Source organism: Channa argus, chromosome 9, assembly GCF_033026475.1.
Source record: "Channa argus isolate prfri chromosome 9, Channa argus male v1.0, whole genome shotgun sequence".
In the NCBI taxonomy this organism is placed as follows: domain Eukaryota; kingdom Metazoa; phylum Chordata; class Actinopteri; order Anabantiformes; family Channidae; genus Channa; species Channa argus.
This window is the reverse complement of record NC_090205.1, coordinates 23,729,926-23,753,726: the sequence shown is the minus strand read 5'-3', so window position 1 is coordinate 23,753,726 and position 23,801 is coordinate 23,729,926. Positions and strand designations below refer to the sequence as shown.

The 23,801-nt window shown below is 39.1% G+C and overlaps 1 protein-coding gene across 1 annotated transcript in view; it reads left to right on the top strand.

Annotated features, from left to right (window-relative positions):
- The first annotated feature begins 4,858 nt into the window (after positions 1 to 4,858).
- Positions 4,859 to 23,801, top strand: part of tfpia (tissue factor pathway inhibitor a) — a 38,264-nt gene continuing 19,321 nt past the window's right edge. The window contains exon 1 of the mRNA XM_067516497.1: positions 4,859 to 5,089. Within this exon, the coding sequence (XP_067372598.1) occupies positions 5,002 to 5,089 (88 nt within the window). The 5' untranslated portion in view covers positions 4,859 to 5,001. The remainder of the gene's footprint in view (positions 5,090 to 23,801) is intronic.

Here is a 23,801-nt window from a genome sequence, read left to right as displayed (position 1 = left end):
CTGACCAAGTCAATCTCCAGGTTTAAACACTATAAAGCATGTATTGTATTGCTAAAGAGGAGACTGAAGGGAGTAACCCCCGAAAACAAACATCAACTGAAAGAGGCTGCAGTGAAAGCCTGGAAAAGCATCACAGAAGAAGAATGCAATTATTCGGTGAGGTCAGTGGGTCACAGGCTTGAAGCAGTTATTGCAACTAAATATCAAATCTTATTCGCTTTAATCTATTTTAAGTCCAATCTGTTCTAATACTTTTGGTCACATGAAAAATGGGTGGGTTCCAACAAAAGCTGCTATCTTCTAAGTTGTGTATCAGATCTAGATGTAAATACCTGGAAATAAAAGCAAACACAAATGTTTTTAGTCTACAGCAAAAAACTGTTCAGTGTTTTATACTTTTAAGGAGTTTTTTATAACTTCAAACAGTTGGAGCTGCCGCAGAGGATTTCTGAAGGCTGCAAAGGTTATCTTAAGCCTGTTTCAGACATCAACTCTAGAGAATGTCTGGGGCATCAGGTTGTGACAGGAGTATCAGGAGTTTCCCTTTCAGACATGTAGCCGACATCGGGAGATAGTCTGTTCGAGATGCGTTCTCACTTGTGAACAAATGCTCTGTGTAATTGGGCAAGAGGTGGTGAATCTCGTGTTGTTTCATGTATTTGACCTTACCGACAGAGGGGGTCGCAAATTTCGTTGTCCTTCCAGTTTGACTTTGTTATTGAGTTCGTATGAATGAATGTGTTCTTCACCGGGTTTCGTGGCAGTCGCAGGAAATGGACATAATCAAGACGCCCACTCACTCACAGTGAATGCTCCGGATTATTACCTCCTCTTTTTACAGATGAACTCGGTTGGAGACAATCTGGACTTTGCACTATAGGGAGTTGGCTGAGTAAAATCCGAGTAATTTCAGGGGAAACAGACTTGGGAGTTTGCGTTCACACATACGCCCCCTCCAGAAAAACTCTGGATAATGTCTGAATTCCAGTGCATGTCTGAAAGAGGCTTGTGTCACGCATTGTATTACAGAAGAAGGGGTCTTGAGGAGGGATTAATCCAGGCCTACGGGGTATAGCTGCAATAGCACAAGGAATGATGGTTTTGAAACCTACAAATATTTAACAGTTGGGTGTACGTCTCTTAGCAGAGTTACATATATGGAAATATGGAAGAGGAGGATGAGAAAATGGTTTTTTTCCTTAGATGAAAAACATGAAGAAAATAGGTTGAGGATTAGTTTTGTCAGATTAGGTTTTGTGTAAACCAGCACTACCCACTGGAGGTTAATAACAGTGGCAGCCTAGACATCCAGATGTTGATCTCAGCGTCTCTTGGTCCTACCCAATGTACAATGTGTGTTTCAGTCCACCTGTTTCTATGAACATTGTTAAATTGTAAATTGAAAAACTTACTAACTATTTAACTAAAACCAACTGTGATATTCAGGTTTTTGTATTTAGAGGAGATGCAGATGTTGGTATAGGAATAAAAAGGAAAATTGCCAAATATAATGGAAAGAGACATGAGACGTAAAAATTAAAAGATCCATAAATGTTACAGCTACATTTTCTCTATACACACCAGCTTTTATGCGTGTTTAGCAGCAAAATAAAAGTTTAGAGTAATTATGTCATGTTAAAAAAAATCAATAATTACTTTCCATAAGATAAAACTTTGTAGGACCATTTATTATTCTAAAAATAATACTTGAAATAGACTTTTCTGCTAATGAACAGTATAAATGGAAAAAGTGTAATGCATGTTATCATTTAATAACACATTTTCCTTCTATAAGCAGATGAAATCTATTTTAGAACTTTCAGCAGACAGACAATGGCATCATTTCCTCTGCTGTAGCCAGACGTGTCAGGAGTCTACTGTTCTGACACATTTTAAATGAGAAAAATTGAGGTCATGATATCGTGGGAAAATTAACACACAAGAAATTCCATCAGGCCCTTTTTCTCCAGATCTGACCATGTGACCTTTACTTTCTCTCCCTCTGCTTAGTGGGGGGCCGTGGGGGCAGTTTCCCTGAACACAGTGAGTAACAGTGCTGTGTCGTTAGTCTCACAGACAGCCACATTCTTATCCACTGACAAGCCGTCTCTGCACAAACATAAAACAGTGCAAGCTCAGAAAGACAAACACTGACAAAAGGCTGATGATACAAGTGATTCAGGTGTAATTTCAGTCTCCAAGGCTCATTCGAAAGTGAGTGTTTTCCTGCTGAAAAAACCACACAGAAAATCTCTCCACTTTACATTTATTCTCACTAACTATTCATTTTAAATATTTGTATATACTGTCATACAGTACATCTACTACGTTTATTACAATTGACTACGGATCAAATATGACAAAGTCTGAGAAACTAAGATGCATTTTAGGGGAAACACATACAGTATATTGGTCCTGACATATTGTATATGTTTGTGTATATAGACTATGTTATAAAAGTATTGTTAAGGTCAAGCAGCTAAACTACTAGGTCATGGTTTAAGAAACTGACATTATAGTTGAAATAGGTTTAATCTTGATTCCTTAATAGTTTGACCACTGGGGGGCAGCACAAGAAATTGTCAACACAAGTCATTAGCAGCTGTTTTAATTCACAAGTTAGTTGCTTATTGTCTTTAAGTGCCCAATAGGTGGAGCATGTTGGGTTTGTTGGATCTTTGAAAGTATCATTTTGAACTAAACTGATACCTAGGGATAGATGTAAATGAATAGAATTAGTAGAAGACGTGCAAAATGCTTTAAGCCTCTTATGCAGTAGGCTGCACCTCAGAAAAATGAAACCTTTACTATCGATGACACACTCCAGTAGGTCACTTCTCTATCTGCTCTTCTCAGTTTGATATTGGCCAATGTGAAATGACATAGTCAGAGTTTACTCAGGGTGGATTGCTGTGATTTGCCTGACTCATAAAGTTAATAACTTCTCCACTGGAGTATCACAGTCAATTATCTTAATGTCATATAGCATTTTTATCTTTGTGTAGTTTTATTTCCAAACCTTTATTTGCCAAATGATTGTGAACTGAGCATCTCTGCCTTTTTCTCTCCCTGCCCCACACTCATAAAGTTTCACACAGCCACTCCTGGGAGTTGACCAGTATGACCACTGTCTTCTGCGGCTGGGTGTTTATGAGCTCCATGGGAGCAGTTGGGGTTTAGGATGCAGGCTTGACGACACTTCCGCGTCCCTTCAGGGAGATGAATCCAATATTAGCTTCCACTGCATAGATTTTCCAAGCTGTTCTTGGGAGTTGAACCCGGACCCCTCTGTCACGGTCATGTCTGGAAAGAAAGCTTGTCTTGCCAAATCTGGGACCATCTGAGAATAGCACTGAACTCTAGCAGTCAGTTCTGGAACAGTGTCAGTATCGGATATCCCTCACTTTTTTTTTGAGAGCACTTGTGCTGTGATTCAGTCTGTCAGTTAAACAAATCTCTCACAGCTGACACCTTTAGTCAACACTTCGAGTGTAAAGTGTGTAAAACTGACAAAATCTTCAATTTTTCATTAACTGAATGAATTTGCAATAGGTACTTCCTGGCTGCAAAGTTACCGAAATGATCATGACGGATGGACATTGTTGTGGACTGGTGGTTCCTGTCCTGCAACCTAAATAACAGAGTCAGTGCTGAATTAAACATTTAAGCTGTTGGAGACAGCAACAAAGTTATGAGCCACCAAAACGGGAGGTCTTGGGAGGTAATCCAATATTTTTAATCAAATCCTTAAACTAAAGCTTAACAATCCACTTTTAAAGACATTGCAACTGTTTTCAAATCCATTGATGTGAAGGCAGAGACACAACTGTATGTCTCTGTCCAAATGTTACAATTGTGGACACCCAAACCTTATACCCATTCAAGTACTTGTGTAAGAGCATTTAAAGGGTTTGGCAGATAATCCACTTTATTCCACTGTGTAAGATGGAGGTCAGAGATTTATTCAGGTTAGTAGTATTTATCTCCAAAAACCAGTTCTTTCTTGCTTTGTGCACTGAAGACTTGTCATGAATGTTTGTGAATTTAATTTTTAAATCCCCGAATCACAAATGCGTGTCAGAGAGTTTTAACCATTTGTACATCAGCCAACATCGATCTGTGAAACTCCGATTTATTGTAGCTCTGGAGAAACCCTCCTCATTTGCCATGTATGGCAGCAAAATGCATGACTTTTTATTTTGAATGACCCCCAGCTGTGCATCAAATCCTCCGCCTTGGCAGCAGTGCAGCCATTTGTATTTAGGATGGTTTGTTGCTGTACATAAATCTGGTGTAGTGTTTAGGACATTATAATGAGTTCATTTAAGGTATGGAAGTGTTGGGTGCAAAGAGGCTGGCAGACTGTAATTTCAGCATATATCTGCCAACTTGAAGCTAAATTACACTATGTGTCACAAGCAGCGGCTTGAAAGGCTTTTCAAATGCTCTCCAAACGCCATAACTCAGGTATGAATTTCTTGAATGAAACAGACAGCAGAGTCTGGGTAATGGGCTTCAGATGAAAATTTCTCATCACGGCGAGGTGAGATGAATTGCTCCGGATTAAAGTGTTGTTGAGGGGTTGAAAAGACGCAACTTGGGGGCTCATCTCGTTACGGTCCACGAGCTCCCAACAGAGAGAAAGAGCGAGTAGAATAAGGTTTATACTGATAAGCCACTGCGAAAGTTCCCTTTGATACTATTATCAGGTTATTTGACTCTCATATAGCAATATGATAATAATGACGCAGGTTTTCTTTCAATTTCCTTGGAAAAACTTACGACTGTGGATAATATTTTATTTCCTAAGGTTAAAGTCTCCCTTTAGGAAATTACTTGGAATTTCTTACTTACTGACTTAGTCCCCGCGGACTGGCACGGCGTTATCAAACGGGAAGTGCGCACCCACCCACACTCGAAGACGCACACGCAGCCCTTACATTTAATGAAGTTTTCCTCTCAACTTTCCATTCAGCGCGGATCATCCCCCTGCTCAGCACCATGGCTCTGACGGACAAGTGGCGGATTTGCTGCGTCGTGTTGCTGGTCTGCGTTGCTCGTCTGGGGTCTTGTCGTAGAGCCAGACAAGGTAAGATGTCCTAACACCTCAATGTATGGGCACACTGTGCTTTTAACTGGGGTTCCCAGTTAGTCTGAGCTGGAGAGGGAGATTGCTGTACACTTTAAGAAGTTTTCACTTTTAGACACGTTGGGAAGTTGCATGCAGTGACTTACTTTCTAGTATATTCACTGTCGTTGGGACAATCTCATACTATTCTTTGTTATGTTCCATGTCTGTTAAAGTTTAACGTTTTATATCCAAGAATGTGTTTATCATTCCGTGTGCTACTTTAAAAATAATAATGAATAATGCTTAAATACTGGTCAGCACTACCTGCCGACTTTGTTTAGCCGTGGTGGAGACTTTTCGATTCCCTTATTAGTGTGGGGAGAGATGATGGCGTCAGATAGGACCATAGTCCACATCGACAGCGCTTGTTATTCTGCGCACGAGCCATACCTGGCACCTCCTCGTGCCCTGTCATGTCGCAACAAGCAGCCTCGCTGGCGGTAACGAAGCTGCTGGGATTAAGTGTCACACGCCCAACAAGCTGCACAAAGGCCTGAGTTCACAGGCAGGTCCAAAGTGGAGGAGAAGCTGCTACGTCAGATATATTGGCTGTAGACAGGTTTGATGCTGTACTGCAACGTTCAGTTTATTTCTAAGGTACAAGGCAGACTAACACAAATAAGTTCTTATGGGGACGTTGTCTCTAATATTATGAAAGGTGTTTAATATATTTATTTATGATATGACATGTATTTACAACTGCCTTAAATGGGACTTAAATGATAGAATAGAAAACGAGCGCAGACCTCATACAACATTCTCTTTGTTAAGGGTCAAAGGTTACGCTGGCCCTTGCACTTTTGTTGTTGTTGTTGTTGTTTTGCGCTCATTGCGCTCGCTTTGGTCAGAGCTGGATCAAACCCTAAAAAAAACCGTGGCCAGCTTCAAAATGCAACATTCAGGATTCAAACAACTTTATTGATCCCAGGGGGAAATTGTGTTGCCTTGTTACAGCTGCCCTCCACGTGAGAAAGTAGAAAAGAAAGGAAAAGCACTGACACCAAACCAAGACAATAAACAAATAGAAACTACTAATCAAGGAGTAATAATAAATACAATAAAAACAATACTAATTGTGCTTTTGGACCATCCAGTCCCCTTCTTTTTAACAGAATGAGTTAATCATTAATGAGCTGAACAGTTTAATGGCAACTTGTGACCCTAGTAGATTTTCTGACTGTGTGTGTGATGTGTGTATCATAATGCAGACCGCACAGTGAGCCAAACGATACTATGTATTATAATACCAATCAAAATTATTGAGATGTATTTAAAATGTAACAAATAATTTATTTTAGAGCACTTTTCAAGGAAAGCAAAGGGGAGAGCATACCAAGCCCTATATTAAATATTAAAAAATTGGCGTTATGTCAATGAGTTTCACTTCCAACTTTATAAAAATGTGTTAAACACCGCAACTCAACAGGGCCAGTGCTGCTAGCTTCCAGTGTTTGGAACTATCTCCACGGTCTGTTATTACGTAAATGAACAACAAGGTTTCACCAGCATCAAGGACTATATCTTTAAAGAAGCATTTGGCTTTTTTAAAAATTAATTTTTTTGCATCTAAGAGGCCCCAATATCCCAGAAGCAATCAGCACACAATATTTTGATAGTTGACATTTGCAAACAGCACACGTTTATCATTTTAACCTTAAAGCACATAAGGACAAATATGCTGAGTGCTTAAATATTTCAAAAACAAAAAGGGGCTCCGGGCAGTATTACAAAAACACATTACCATTTAGCGATTATGTTTTGTATCCATCAGAGATATGAGAATACAAGCCATAAGTAAATAGAGACAGGCAGTCTGGGCTTCTTACATTACAGTGGCCTTCAACAAGGTTTTTTTTTTCAAAGAAGAAGATTAGCTTTTACTATTTGCATATCATCTAGGAGCTCTTGAGAGGTAAAACAATAAGAGAGTCACTGAGCCTCTTTGAAATGAAATGTCAGTTTCATTGGTGCACGTTCTTGGTAGCTTCACCGTTCACTAATCAGGCGTAAACACTGTGTCTCATTAATTTGTGAAGAAATTTAATTAGATGCTCACTTGCTGTTTGAAGTCATTTTATTTGATAACCTCAGGCCATAAACCGAGAGGAGATTGTGTAGCATGTCCCATCTTAATTAGCACTTGCAACGAGGGGTGGACTTCTGCAAACTACCAACCTAAACTGCCACTAAAATCTATTTTGTTATTAGACGAATACACCTATAGCTAGAAAGTGTGGACATTTCCTCCCTTGCCAAATAATAAATGTAACCTAACGTCCCTTGTTATATACAGGCCTGTAGTTTTTTTTTTTTCATGACAAAATGTCTCAACAAAATTCACCTACAAGCAAAAGCAATGTCTGTATGTGGAGGCCACAGCAGCACTAGAGAAAACAGACTCTTAATGAAAAAAATATTTTCTGCTACTGATGCAATTCACTATCTCTGCCTCTTCTCTGTTTGCAAACACATAATGCTGCTCTCTATTTGAGTTCAGTCTCTATTTTTGGGTATATTTGTAGAGTCTGGTTTGTTGGTTTGGTTCTACTATTTGTTCTGTACCAACCAATTTAATTGTTGCGTGTTTTCTTAAAGTTGGGTTCAAAATTAGGGGTTTGCAACCCCTAATTTTGAAATGGCAAAAAAGATGTTTTTTTTTCATCACCATAATATTTTTTGCATATTTAGCTAATACAAACGTTTCATTTTTTTAGAAAGTAATTAAAGTTGGATGCAATATTTTAAACTGATATAATTTTGATGCCATTTCAATCTAAGAGGGTGCAAATTCAATGCTAAATCTAACAACAATGCACATTCAGCTGGTAAAAATATTCTTTCATTATCAGAAGTAACAAAAATGGTTAGAGTGTGAAAACATTAAAGTAAAATAATGAAAATCATAATGCTTCCATTTCTTAGAACTTATAGAGTTCAGATTTGGAATCTTACAATTGATGCACAAATGATGCTGCATTTTTGATTCATCTGCTGTGAGACTTGAGACATGATTGTTGAAGATTTAACTTGACTTGAAGCCAGAAAAATGAAGGGGACTCAACGTGTTGACCCACAGATATTAAAAAATATGATGTGTTTGTAGTTTGGAGCTCAGTTAAACTGTCATGAATAATTAAAAACATAAAAGCAGTTTACAGTAAGAACATCTTGATAACCTTGTGCACATTTTCAAAAGACACAAACATCAGTGCTGAATCTTGGATAAGATAAGTGTTTGGGGAGGCTTATAGACTTCAGAAGCAGGAACTAGTTATTTAGCAGGTGACTTAATTATATTCAATAATTGAATTTATTTTTGCCGGTGATATTCAAACCATGGAAATCTGTTGCTAACAGCTTAATCAGATTGGTTAAGTGAATCAAGAAGATATGTTTTATAGAAGTATATTTAGATGTAGATTTAGATTTGATAAATTGCTATTGAATACCGACCCTAAAGGTCTCAAAAACACAAAATAAAATCTGTCAAATGTGTCTTTGATGTAACAGGCATATCTCTGTTAAACAGTATCATTGTTAAATGTGTGACTGTTCAGTATTTGCCAGGTGTGTCTTCAACTTCCTGATTGTTGCTTGTACATACCCAAGATCTAAAAATGTACAGTGGTGCTTGAATGTTTGCCCTTAGAGTCCTTTAGAATTTTCTCTGTTTCTCTCCTTGTTGCATAAATTTGATCTAAAGCATAATCACATTTTTACACAAATGATAAAACTCGATAAACAGAACCTATTTAAACACATTTGTGTGTGTAGCAACTGTATGTGAACATCTAGTATAATGAATTAAATTAAAGATGAATATAGAGACAATTAGTTGTGATATTTGAAAACACTTCCAGTAACACTGCTGCCACTTCTGGTGTGGGCGCGTGGTGGGGGATACCCCACATACAAAGGCACAATAACCAGAATAATAACAGAAACAACTATATAAGAATAGATGGGTTTTTTTTCTATTAAACATTAAGCAGTTATTAAAATGTTTTATTTGGAAAACAGTAAGAAATTAAATTTATAAGGAGAATTGATAAGCCGAGCACTTACCATTTACAAGCCAAATGTACATATAAATGTCAAGGTGTTATTTGAAAATTGTTGTCAAAGTCAAAGTCTGTTGAAGTCAGGACATCGACTTAAGTCCTACAGAAATGCAGTGGAGGGACCTAAAAGTGTGCAAGAAAGACATCTGACATTGCAGAAAGCTGTTATGTAATGATGAAGACATAGTTGATGTTGGCTAAACACATCTAAACTCGTGCATAAGCGCTGTTTATGCACGTCATCAGAAATTAAAGATAAGCACGCACAAAGTGCAATCCTGCATAGTCCTGTTGTGGTGGTATCAAACGATCTCAGTGGCAGCTTCAGATAACAATGATAATAGCAGAATGTTTGGGGAAAAAAAACGAACTAAGCATCTGCACAACTACCTGCATCCACACAACTACCATTTACTGTATGTTGTCATTGCCGTGTTCTCTGCTGTAAACAAAAGTTTTGCTTTTGTGCTGCCACGGCTTTTGATTATGTTGTGGAAAAGTGGATGTTCACAATGCCGTTGTTGGTCAGGTATGATTAGGCCCAAGTTGGCTGACTTGTAGCTAACCCCTTTAAATCCTCCTGACTAACACAAAGGGAAGTGTCTGAACAATGGCACAGACAGCAATGCCCATGTCGACGTGAACGCTTTGGGTAAACAGATCTCTGAACCATAAGGAGCTCATTTAGCCACACACAAATATTTAAGATTTGATCATTCTCTGCAATAAATTTAGTTTTTGAGAAAAGAGTTCACAAAGTTTCGAGTGCCACTTTAACTATAAATATTGAATACATACATGATAAATTAAATATGTTTTTTAGCATTTTTTAATCCCATTGCTGCATGTGGCCTACTACAGTCATCCTTAGCTTCCTCCCATCACAGCAACACTGTGAGTTTCTTTACTTCACGGAGGCAAAAGGCTGGATTGTGCTTGAGGTGAAGCCTCCAGCCAGTAAACTAGCTGCAGGCTGGCTGGAGACCGATGTGAGTGTGTTAGTAAGTATAGAGTAGAGTCAGTAGAGTTACTGTACAGTATGTGTATCAATTCTGCAAAGCAAAAACACACATATATTGAAACTTTTGCTGTCGTAAACTCATTAAGACACTTGCATTATAATCAAATTGATTTGGAACAACCTGTGGTTTTTGTTCGTCTTAACTATAGAGTGTGTCAGACTGTTGAGTTCAAAAGGCCTTGCTGAGGCATCAGCTGCAGAATGTAAAACAAAAGACATCTCGGTGGGTAACGACAGCAGGAACGCTGTTTAAAATAAATGAGTGCGAGTAATGAAACATTAGTGAGAATACCAGGGAGTGGCAATGCCTGCTGAATTAACTTAGCCCAATGCACAACATTTCCACGTGTGATCTATTCTATGTGGAAGACAGACTCTTAAACTAAAGCTCCGGGGAAACGGCTACTGCACATCAAGCCTCTGAACCACTGGTACCCTGCTCCCAGATAAGAGGCTGATTGCATTGCATTGTGTTGAAGATATGTATCCTGTGAGATAAAATGCCTGTCGAGCTTGACACAGTTGGGGAGATGACAAATGTACTCAGAAGAACATCAGCCACAAGTTAATCCCTGTGTCCCGTGCACTATCGCCTGTAGAAATAAGTAAAGGATAGTTTCTTTGTATTTAGAGAGAAGATAAAGTCTCTGTGGTCGTTTCTCCACTATCTTGACGAGATGGTTACGTTTTCTTTCACAGTTAACAGAGGGTAGCTCTGCAGCAAGGGCAGATTGAGGACAGACTTGTTTCCAAAAGTTGAAAAGCGAGAAATCTCAGTGCCATCCTATTTGCTCAACAGCAGGAGAAGATGGCACAGCTCACAGGCAATTGGCTCCGAGTGACATATAAGACCAAATAGGTGAAAATGAAGCCTTATGACGTAATGTCACGGATTGCAGAGCAACCACCCGTTCTTCTTGGGACAGGATGAGTCACCTGGATGCTTTACCTACTTAACGTCATGTTTTTTCAAGTAGAGAACTAAAAATAAGCTTGTGTGGTGTTTGTATAATTTGTATTGGAATGACATATTCAATTTGAAGGTTTGACTTTGGTCTCTAAACGATTCCAGAAGCAAAAGCAGACGACAGTGAGGCCTTTGTTCAACTGTTGCTGCATGTGTCTGTATGCACAGTGTGTCATATCATGAAAGGAACAGCGTGGAGAACAGAGTCTGCTGCTGATACATTATTAGTGTCTCTCACTAACTTACAGGAAGCTTTAATATCTTTAAAGTTGACTCCAAACTGGATAAATAGTTCGCATTTTGCACAGGGGGTGAATGACCCAAACAAGGAAACTTATTAGGAATGGTCTCCTGTGGTATTCATGCCTTCATGCCTTTACTCTGTCGGGTTTGTTTAAAGTGACAGTGATATGTTTTTGCAATAGAGTTCAGCAGGCATTTTCCAGATGGATAAGGCTATGGTGGCGTTTCCTGTGTGCGTCGGAGTGACGATAATTGGGAACTTTTTTTAAAGGGGGAGAGTTTCAGGAAGTGATGTGTGTAATATGTTGGTGAACTCATGGGTGATAACACTTATTGTAAGGGACTGTGCAAATGAGTAATGTACAGAGGCCTTAAAATGTGTCCATTTCCCATTACGCTTTATTTGTGCATGGAAAGACATGTAAGGATATAAAACTGCTTATGTTATTGTATTGGTGTCCACTCAACCATAGCAGCTACTATCACACGAGTTTATAAAAGGGCTGGAATCAAAAACATGAACTAAGTCTGAACTTGCTGAAGTAATACTCTGAAATAATGCGTGCCGAAAGAGCAACGGTTTGTCTACTCTCTACCAGTTCAGACAAGATGGGAGTCGATGTTGGACTTATTTTTAAATTTTTTTTGACTGCTTATTGTTGGTTGCCATTGATGTTAAGCTTACTAGCCTCCTACACACCAATAATGCCTGTTGTGGCCAAAAAAATGACTAAATGTAATGAGAAAAAAAAAATGCAAAGACTGATTACTGTAAATGTCATCTACAGTTAAGAGACTGTTTTCAAGGCTGGGTGTAGTTGGATAATTGGTTTGGGTCAGTCTTTGCTTACGTTCAGCACTCTCAGCTTTGAATGGGGTGCAGAGCAGTGTCAGGTTCAGTGCGAGTCCATGGATATAACAACACATTGCACAATCCTTTTTTCAGTACACCATGCTTTATTGACTTAAAGCTTTCAGCTATCTTGCCTTTATCAGGGTGGTACATCTGCAATAAGATCTATAAACAGATGAATCTGACTAAGAGTAAACACAGGAAAAAGATAAGAGAAGAATTCCAAACTTTGCCAACCAGTTTTTAGAAAGAACTGTGCGCAGCTGGCTGAGTCAAGCATGGGTACGTGTACGGCATCACGTGACTCACCTGTCACATGTGTAGTTTAATCTGTGAAGCTAAATACCAGCAGTAATTGTCTTTTAACTCCATCTGTAGTCACAACTTTGAACATTTAATGGTTAAAAAGAAAAAAAAAAACTATAAAGTGATCCCTTTTAAGTCAAAACTGTTCGCATCAGCTACTGTATTTTATGTTTTGTACCAATCCGCTAATGTTAGCGTGTTTATAAGTAACCCTGTTTCCTAGAAATTATGTTCCTATGCAACTAAACTGCAAACATGGTTCTGTTTTTGTAGCAAATGGAATGACTTAATCCTTATGTTCTGATGCAATGTATTTTTTGAATGAATGAAATGTTACTTTTGCTACGGGAAAGGGAGCTGGTGGTTGGGGAAGGTGGCGTGTGCATAAAGCACAGGTCTGTCAACCCAAAGAGCTGAGATCGGTTCCTGAGCCCTGTGTCTGGTTAGGTTAAGGCAAGAAAACCACTGTCGTTAGGGTCAGAGGAAGATAGTGGATGTTTTAAAAGCGCTAACACGTTTTGTGTAAAATGACTGAATGAGTCAACCCCTTGATCTTCCTCTGACCCTAACCAACTGCAGCACCTGCCTAATCATAACCATAAAAAGTCTGAATAACAATGTAGTCACACAAACTGGACATTGTACTGCAGGATCCCATATTATGGCAGAAAAAGAAACCGGATACTTTGCTGCAAGATCGGATATTTTGGCAGAGAAAAACACGTTGTCTGGTAACATTTTATTAATATGTTCAGTATCAACGTAATTGCAACGCGCCATTCAGTCCATTTCTCTGCATGGACTTCTTTGGTGCTCTGAGTGGAGGGACGAGAAGGCCGAAGATGAGATCACTGGAGGTTTGCTATGTGGCTCCGTTGGTAGAGTGGCCGCCTTTTGACTGTAAGGCCAGCAATTTGTGGCATGCCTGGGCAAGGCGCCGAACCCCACAAACTGTGCAACTCCACACTTGCGACTGTACAAGACAGTGCATATCTGAGCTGGTCCTGGGCCAATAAGATATGAAGCATCTATTGTAAAAGCATGTACCACATGATCTGCTGTGGCAACACTGAGCTTACTGTTTTAGACGAAAGGAAAAAACGATACTGACCACTGCTTGAAAGACTATTTTGTCTTCTTGAGTCACTGAATTTAACAATGGTGTGGTATCTCAATGTTAAAGCCAGACAAAGTCAAGCAATTGATTTCATTGGTGAACCAAGCAACCACAACTTTATAAACAGGTAACTAAGTCTACTGCTAAGAATATTGGCATTGTATCTAGGGTGATGCCATGAATATCAGCGACCCTGCAGGTTTTAGAAGGTTAAATACCACATCGAGCAGCCTGGCAGCAACAATGTGGCTATGACTTCACAGTGTGTTCTGACACCGACAGAACACACGTCTCCACGTCCACAGGGTTGTTTGTGTGTATATATTTGCTATAAACTAACACAACTGTTTCTGTGGTGTTTGTGTTTATCTTCAGCTCAGCCTCTGTCTGACCTCGGCTGGATTCTTTCTTTTATTTTCTCTCATCTCTGCATTTATGAAGCCGATTCATAAATTCTTGGCTTATGTGCGAATTTTTCTCACAAGTTGAATTAAGTTTCAATTTGTGTTGGTAAGTGCAATCACACATACTTCGCCTCTAAAATTCACTTTGCATTTTGTGGGAACACACTGTTGTTCAATCAACGTACAAGTACTGTACCAGTAACTGAAGGAATGGAAATTTGCAGACACGCTACAGTGAACTATGCTTTTTTTTTTTTTTCTGCTAAGAAGTCTACAATAATGACAGGGCCACTGTGAGCCGGTCAGAGAGGACAGGGATAGATACTGCTCATTTGAAATCAGTGAACATGAATGTTAAAAACAAACTGTAATGTCAGTTAAACTTCAACTGGATGTCACCTTTAATCATTAGCTCTTTGGGCACATTCCCAGCAGTAAATCCCTCACAGCAAAACATGCTTTATAACTAACTCTTTCTGCACACTCATAAAAGAAGAAGTATTTCTTTCCTTATTTGTATTATGTAAATGGTAACCTGCACTGAAGAAAGAAGGGGGGGGGGGGGATATCGATCCTCTTGTCTAATCTGGAGTGCATCTACAGCACATTCAGTAGAGGATGACATTTGCACATTACACAATGAGCCACTTGCTCTCGCCTTCTGTCTGTCCCATTGATTTAGCTGTGTAATCACACGCACATCAGCCGAGAGGAGGCTAAGGCACAAACATTAATGGTTGCAGTCTGTGGAGTCTGCTTGACAGGGCTCCATTGTCTATCGGGTGTTGAAGATCCATTTAGGAAAATAGCGTTTTAGCTCAGCTACTTATGGTGGACAGAAAAGTAACTTGTCAAGCTGCTCAGAGATTGAAATACAACAGGTTTCTCTTTTGAAGGTGTTGATGCTGTCACTGGCTCCTACCAGTGGGAATTATTGACTTGCTCAAGTGTTGCCTTTTTCTGATTTTCTGACAGTAAATAATGTTGCCTTATGGCGAACGCTCAGTGAACACTGTTCACACATATTACAATGGAGTGACAGAAGAGATGCGGAATAGGATTACAGTACATTTAATTCATATTGGCTATGTGATATTGCAATTATTACATAACATCACTGTGCTGTAATGACTACAAAATGGGCTAAAAAGCCTGCGGTTTTGGAAGCCATCCATTTTATTTTATTCACAATAGAACATAAACAACATATCAGATGTTGAAACTGAGACATTTTACCATTTCATAGAAAATATTAGCTCATTTTGAATTTGATGGCAGCAACACATCTCTAATAAAGTTGGAAGAGGGTGATGTTTACCATTGTGTAGCATCCCATCTTCTTTTAACAACTATTTGGGGCGACTGTGGCGCAGGAAGGTAGAGCGGTTGTCCACCAATCTTACAGTTGGTTCAATCCCCAGATCCTCCGGTCACACGTCGAAGTGTCCTTGAGCAAGACACTGTACCCCAACTTAGTTGCTCCCGGTGAGTGTTGGCCAGCTGCATGGCAGCTGCCCCATCGGTGTGTGAGTGTGTGTGTGATTGTGTGTGTGAATGGGTGAATAAGAAGCAGTGTAAAAACACGTAGCGCTTTGAGTGCCAATAGATAGAAAAGCGCTATATAAGTGCAGAACATTTACCATTTACCATATTTGTTGGAGTTTTAGGAGAGAAATGTTGTCCCATTCTTGTCTGATGCTTGCTGATGATGATTGTAGCTGCTCAACAGTCCTGGCCCTTGTTGCTGTATTTCTTGTTTTATCATGCACCAAATGTTTTCTATTGGTGAAAGGTCTGGATTGCAGGCAGGCCAGTTCAGCACCCGGACTTTTCTCCTGCGAAGACATGCTGTTGTGATGTGATGTCTATTTCACTTCCCTGAAATAGACGTTGTGTGGATGGGAGCATATGTTGCTCTAAAACATCTATGTTTCAGTATAGCTGGTGCCTTTCAGGACGTGTAAGCTGCTCACACCATAGGCACTAATGCACCCCCACACCATCAGAGATACAAGCTTTTGAACTGTCGGCTAATAACAAATTGGATGGTCCCTCTCCTCTTTAGTCCACAGGAAACAGCGTCCATGGTTTCAAAATTTGCTTCATCTGACCACAGAACAGTTTTCTATTTTGCCATTTGAAATGAGATTTGTCCCAGAGAACACAGCAGCATTTCTGGGTTGTGTTCACATCTGGCTTATTCTTTGCATGATACAGCTTTAACTTACATTTGTGGATTGCACAGCAAACTGTTCACAGACAGTGATTTCTGGAAGTGTTCCTGAACCCATGCAGTTATGTTCAGGAGAGAATCCTGTCTGTTTTTAATGCAGTGCTGCCTGAGGGTCCGAAGATCACATGCATTCAGTTTTGTTTTTTGGCCTTGTCCCTTGCGGACAGAGATTCATCCTGATTCTCTGAATCTTTTGATGATATCATATACTGTAGATGGTTCCATATGTTTTTGATTTGCAGCTGTTACGTTTCCAGCCTTTTGTTGCCCCTGTTCCAACTTTTTTCAAATGTGTTGCTGCCATCAAATTCAAAATTCATTTTCCATGAAATGATAAAATGTCTCAGTTTCAACATCTGATATGTTGTTTGTGTTCTATTCTGAATAAAATATGGGTTGATGAGATTTGCAATTCATTGCATTCCGTTTTTATTTAGGTTTTTGCACATTGTCCCAACTGGCCCTGTAGTGCATTTTCACTGTGCACATGGGCACCGGACCGCTAGTTAAAGACACATTTAAAATATTGTGAGTTTATCCTTTAACTAGAAATCTATGCTAGTGTTTTAGCACGCAGGTGTTAAAAGTATACAAAGACATTGCATAAAAGTATCATTGTAATTTGTAAGCTGCAACTGAAATCTTCAAAATCTCTGAATGGACCTGAATCAAGGAGTGAAAGTTTATCCACCTCTTCAGGTGCTTTACGAGCACTCTGGGTTTGGCTTCACCCTCTGGTAAAACATCAGTGGTTTCTCAGTTTAGTTATACCACCATAAACATTTAAATATACCTATGGCATCAGGCATTGTGCTGTATGTCTTCAGAATTTTGCTAAAGCGGACAGTAAATAATGCCAGCATCTTAGTCTAACTTTCTTAAGTAGGAAACCTTGCTACTATTAAAGAAATGTTCCCTACCTGAAAGGAAAATAATTAGCATAAGTTCAAATTCATAAACATTAAGAACACAGCTGATACAAGAAGTGACTGGCTGCCAAAGACCTAATTAATTTGTTTGATTTTCGTGCTCCATGCTGCCTGGTTTGCATACACATTTTGGCCAAGAAGCTCTCTGTGTTCTCTGCATCTGATCTCTGATCTATCGCAGAGAACCAAGGGAGCCATGACCAGTCTGATGTTACGTGGAGCTGAACCACCTCAGCACTCGAGGATTGGCTGGTCCCCCACTTTTGGGAGCCTGTGTGTTAGACACCAACTTTTTGGGCTGTAACAACATGCAGGACATCACATGAGTGACATTTTCAATACATTGTGGCTTCGATGATCTAAACTCAGCTATTTAAATTTACAAGAAGATTAGAGTGAGTTCTCATATGTGCAAATTCCTGATATAAACTGGGTCAGGGAGAGCAAACGTGAGCAGGAATCTGTTTAAAATTAAGTATCCCAATTCTGTACACTTTTTTTATATGCTGATATTACTGGAAATACTCATAGGTCTTGTGAGACACATTTTAAAAAATATACTTTTCGGCAACGGTTATCGATTTGACTGTTGATGTGTTTGAAGAAATAATCAACTTACTAAGGACTTACTTCATTCAGTGGCCATTACCTGTTGCTATCAGCACCATAGCTTATTAAGACATGTTATGGACTGATAAAACACATGATTATAGTTAGCTTCAGGCCCCCAAAAATGACACTTATGGTTATTGACAGATCATAGTTTGGGTAAAAAAAACACAAATGACTGATCATTGGTTTGAAATGGGAACTAAACTGTTGTGTTTCGCAAGTACATTGTCACTTGCCACTGCCACTTTTACCCTTCTCTTATATTTACTTTGGTGCTAGATGTCACCAGTTTAACACATGTCTTCCTGACAATAATTAGGCAGATAAGTATTAGGTGGCTTACCAAACCATATGGCACAAAAACACTCAGTTCTCTAATCTTACGTGTCCCAGCGGCCCAGGGATTGAATGAATCCCACTGTGGCTGTTCTCTATATTTTTTTCTTCACTTCTACAGTTGTAGCACACATTTTAAATAGTTCAGGCTTTTGTAGGATCAGCATTGTGATACAACTGGCCTACATTACTAAATATGTCAAAAATGAGTTTTTACTTCAAAAGTGCAGCTGGTATTTTGAAAAAGGAACAATTGACAATTATGGGTTTGAAATTCCACTTTCATTCTATTATTAGATTTGACTTGTCAGCTCTGCAGCATTAAGCTACTGAAACACCAAGTTATAATGATTAAATGATTGGATTTTATATAAAAGTTTCTTAAATAAGCTTGGTCAGAGCCCTGTTTCACTTCATGCTGTTTCAGACAATTTAGTATAATCTCATTTGAAAGTGTACCTGCTATTTATGTAGTGACATAGATGTTTTTTCACTTTAGAACATAATTATGACTGGTGTGAACACATTTCTTTTTTGTGACTCATTTGGTTGTTCTTGCAAGTGATGTGATGAATAATCCACTGAGCACTTCATCGGTTTGGCAGATGGTGTTTGTGGCATTTTCTTCCCCCCAGGCTTGTGCAACTTATGGCAAACTCACATCATGTTGCCGTATGTCCACGGCATTGTTTGCCCATACATTCCGTCTGGACTGAGAAGTTTCAATCACCCAACAAACTACCAGGATCAGACAAGCGCTTTGCATGCTTGATTTCTTGCAAAGTTGTAAGCATATCTGTCACCAACCTGCAATTCCGCTCTCCCCCAACCTTCAGCTTTAAGCCAGGAAACACATTTTGTTCAATTGATTGGCTGAGAACTAGCCGAGACAGGCTCTAATTGGCATTGAGTAGGATTGTTCGGTTCGCTGGCGCTTGGACTTTGCAAATGTCAGAGCAGGGATTTTGCAGAACCGCTAGAGCGAAAGGGATTTCCGGTTCCCACTATTGTTTTCTCCTTGAAACTAAGTGGGAAACAGGTAGAGGCTCAACTTAGATATTGCCAGGAAAAAGATAATGCCATTGCAATGGGGGAAACAAAGAGAGTTACACCACTGAGCTGATACTGGAGTAAAATTGGTTGGATTGATAACAGCAAGTGTTCAGGTTTGCTGCTCCAAGTTATAGGGAAGAGAGTTGATGCCATAGCAAAGCAGACAGAGAGTTTGATGATTTTAGCTCATGTGTTTTTGTCCAGCGTCTCCTGTGTGAAAGTGTAAGGGAAAAAAGAGAAAACCAATATCTTGTCAGAAGATGTGTGTGGAAAAAGCAAGCTCAGATGAATGTTAAATCTGGCTTGCCATGGACAAATGGGTCCACAAAAACTATCGAGTTGAGGAACAACCATTAACTCGCTCATTACATCCCTCCTCCTTCACCACCTGCGATACCAACACAGAGGCTCTGATTAAGAATGCATGCGTCTCACAAGCCCTTTACATAATTAAGAAGGTTTCCCTGCAGTGCTGTGTGTTAGAACAAAGGAGAAAGCACGTTTTTGCAACCCCAGATTAAATAGACATAGTAATGGCTTGCACAGCTTTGTAGCCAAAGCTTGTGGTTAAGGAGATTGTATCATTTTTTATGTGACTGTACCGCAAATGCTAAATTTTTCCATGTGGATCCCTCCACTATCAATCAAACCCTCATGTGTCATGCTCTATGTACTGAGCTGTACAGGGCCAGGCCTGTTGCTGCCTAAACATGAGTAGGTTGACTCTTTTCTCAGGCTTCAGGGTTGCCCCAAGCCTACACAATCAGAGCTCTCAGAGCTTTTATTGTTCATAGATATGGATAACAGATTTGTCCTGGAGGCACGGATGTGTCCAGACTTTATTGGGATTCCTTTGATGTGCAGGAAAAAGTGCTTTGGGAGGTGTTTGCTTAGTATGTCCCCCCCTTAACATGAAGCTCTAAAAAAAAGGGCTCCCCCCATTTGAAAAATTGCTGCAGTAATGGGGTCATCTCCTCATAGCAGCCAAAAGGCCAGAGTTGTTTTAATGAGTTGCTTTTGAGATGATCTGCAGGCGTCACTGTCAGTGTTTCTTTTTTAGTTTTTCTATACCCACTGTCACTGAGATGATATAATCCTTGTTACGTTTCACCAATTTAAAGAAAACCTGCATTAGTAGTAGTTTGCATTTAAAAATTCACTTTTAAATCCAAATAGAATTTAGACACAGGGAACTATATTTCATATATACTAAAACTGGATGAAAGGTGTCTTAACCCTTAGTGGTCTGAGGGTTAGGGTTAGGGTTAAGTTAAGGTCAACCCTAACACGCACCGGTGTGGCGTCGACTCCTAAGGGTTAATAAACTGCAAGCCATTAAAATGTAAAGAATGATACTGAGGATGTATTTTATTGTCAACACATCCTATAAAGAGACCAAACTCAATAAAGTGATAATAAAAATGCATATGCATGCATTTTGTGCCAATAGAGAATTTGATCTAGTTCACTATGCCACAGAGCTCCAAAACATTAAAACACAACACACCACTGCATTGGGTGATGCGTTAGTTCATTATGAAAAATAATTATAGCATTATGAAAAATGTGGTGTATGGGCGTTTTCTAGCTGTCAACTTTTGGACTTTAGATTACAGTTCTTTCCTGGGACAAGATGAGATTTCCAGAGCAAGTGAATGTTTAAGGATCAATATTATGTTGAAATATTAATGAGTAAAAAAAGTGCATTTTTGGTTATGACCTAAATTGTATTGTACTCTATTCATGTAGCATTCAGATCAAGCAATACATTGTATTATAGAGCAACACCTGTTCTAAGGGAAAATTCCACCCGACACTCTTCCACTGTCAGATTAGAGACGGTGAAATATAACCTAAAACATAACACCCTAACCTTCGAGCTGTCAGAACACCTGCGACTTTTGATTTCCCTCATGGACAAACATGTTTTACAAACTAGTTGTGACTGAACAGTCTGACTGAATCAGAAGTCTTTACTGTTGCTGTGTGTTCAGTGAGAGCTAGAGGAACTGGTAAGTTCTCCTCTTCAGGTTTTTGGGGGACTGACTTAACACGCTAAGCCATCAGCCTTTTGAAAACACTGAAAGACATTCCCTTATAATTACCATTCCTTTATTTATCGTTATAGAGACCTTGTGTGACACATGTCTGTATCCAATAGATCTAATATCTGCTGTAAACACACTAGGAGCCACGTACTACTATAGAAACATACTGGAGAAAAACACATAACACAACCCAGCAGAAAAGTGGACTTACTGGGCAGCTTTGGTACTGATTAATTGTAGCCGACATGCAGATCTGGAACAAAATGGAGATCTATCAGCCAGGCAACATTAGGGCTATAAATAACCCATAATGCAGCACTATTTAAAAAATATGGTCCATTAAAAGAGATAATATATTTTTTTGACCACATACTGCATATGTCTAGTCCTTGAATTTTATACAACCCCACAAATCATTCATCGCCGTCTACGCTTTAGAAAATTGAAGCTTGAAGCTTCACATAAAAAGACAAAAATACATGTATTAAAAAAGACATACACATAAACACACACACACACACAAGTACTCATGGTGTAATGAGGGCAGCCTCACTTAATGTCTAACAGTAAAACCTTGGGACAGGTGTTGACTCACCCTCAGCCCTTTGTCCACTGGCCTCAGGGCCTGGCTCTGACAAACACTGACACCCTTTTTTACATCTTTGACCTATGGGCTCTCTGACGATGTAGAGAGTTTGTGCTCTTTGCTTCATTGACAGTTTGGTAAAGTGACTCACTAAAGAAATTAGTCTTCTAGCTGTAGTGACTAACATGACTATTTATACCTACATTGCACACAATAACTGTTTACCAGTGTTTTGATTCCAGTTGTTCTTTATGTGATATACAATCCAGCTTGCAAAGCAGTTATGCCTTCATTTTAAGATTAGAATTCACTCTTTGAAAGTAATATTGATGACATTGGACATAGAGGATTGTTCATGCTTTATTGATTTATGTTTTCAGTCTGGTTAGTTAGCCAGACCTACATTTCAGCACCCGCTATCTGAGAGGGCCAAATATTGTTTTTTACTGAACACGCACATTTTTAATACACATGCACAACATCCATTTAGCTTTGGACATTTCATTGTAGTCAAATTTTGACATATTGATGTAATTAATTACTGTGTTTTGTATTTTATAACAAAACGTAAAAGTTAATTCAAGGCTTTAAAGGCTTAATGGTACTGGCTCCACATTGGGAGGAGTCCAGAATTGTGTTTAAGAGGCCGGGCACAGCTCCGACTATCTCGGGACCAGCTTCATGGTTTATTCAATGCATTTTTGATTTTCTGAATCACTAGAGAGTAGACACTATTATCAACAAAGATACATAAGAAAATTTGAGATGTGCACTGTTGCTGATTGTGTTTCATTATATTCTTCCTCCTCCTTCTCTAATTATCTTTAAATACAGAGGTGCTTGGCATATTGCACATGTTGAGCAACTTGGATCTTTATGCAAATGTGTGTCAACAAAGATACATCACAAAATTCACAGTGTTGCTGATTTTACTTCATCATATCCTCCCTCCTTCTGTAATTATCTCAATTCCTCATTCTGTCTTTCTGACATTATTTTACATAAATTTTAGAACAGATGCGAACTAAAAGTTCTATCCAGTCAATTCAAACATAGTAGTTCCAACTCCATTATTTCTATAAACGTCATATTATGTCGATCTATGTTAGCACACAATCAGACCCAAACCTCAGCACTCTAGCGAATTGTGCGAATCGCTGGGATAGATCCCTAAAAATTATGCTTTACACTTCATAGGGAACAAAATGTACACGTATCATCCACTTTTCTGTGTTTCCACTGACGCTAGAAGAAAAATAGCTACTTCTTTCCCACTTTTTACATTTAATGAGCACGTCTACTGTTTCTTATACTTTATTTTTCAATGATAGTGGACAGAAATCATGAAACTCCTCAGAAAAGAATAGAAATAGTTAAAGCTACAAATGACAAAGCTGTCGAGCTGACAAGATTGTGCCATCGCTCTGCTCTATTTCTCTGTTTCTGTCTCCCTCTGTCTTACTTTGGCCACCTGATGTTTTTACTGCATTATACTTTACTGTCATCCTTTAAGTGAGTCACTGATAATGAGCTGTTTCTTGGTGTTTGCTGCTCTGTGGCTGCTGCACAGTTGCTGCTCAGTCCTGCTTTGTGAAGGACCTACAAATGATAATCCTCCTGTACACTAAACAAGCTGGGACTGGGCCTTAGACTGACTGAACCTGCCCATATTGGGAATTACAGAGGTGCTTGGCATAGTGCACATGTTGAGCAACTTAGATCTTTATCCAAATGTGTACGTGTGTGTAGCACTCAGGAGACTAGCTGCCAATAGAAATTGGATCTAAAATCAGTTTCCCTGTTCAGCAAGGCCCACATTTGAAATACATGGTTGATTTGAGTTTTATTCATTATTCAATTCATCATGTGAGTAGGAGTATGTTTATTTACCTTATGTTCAA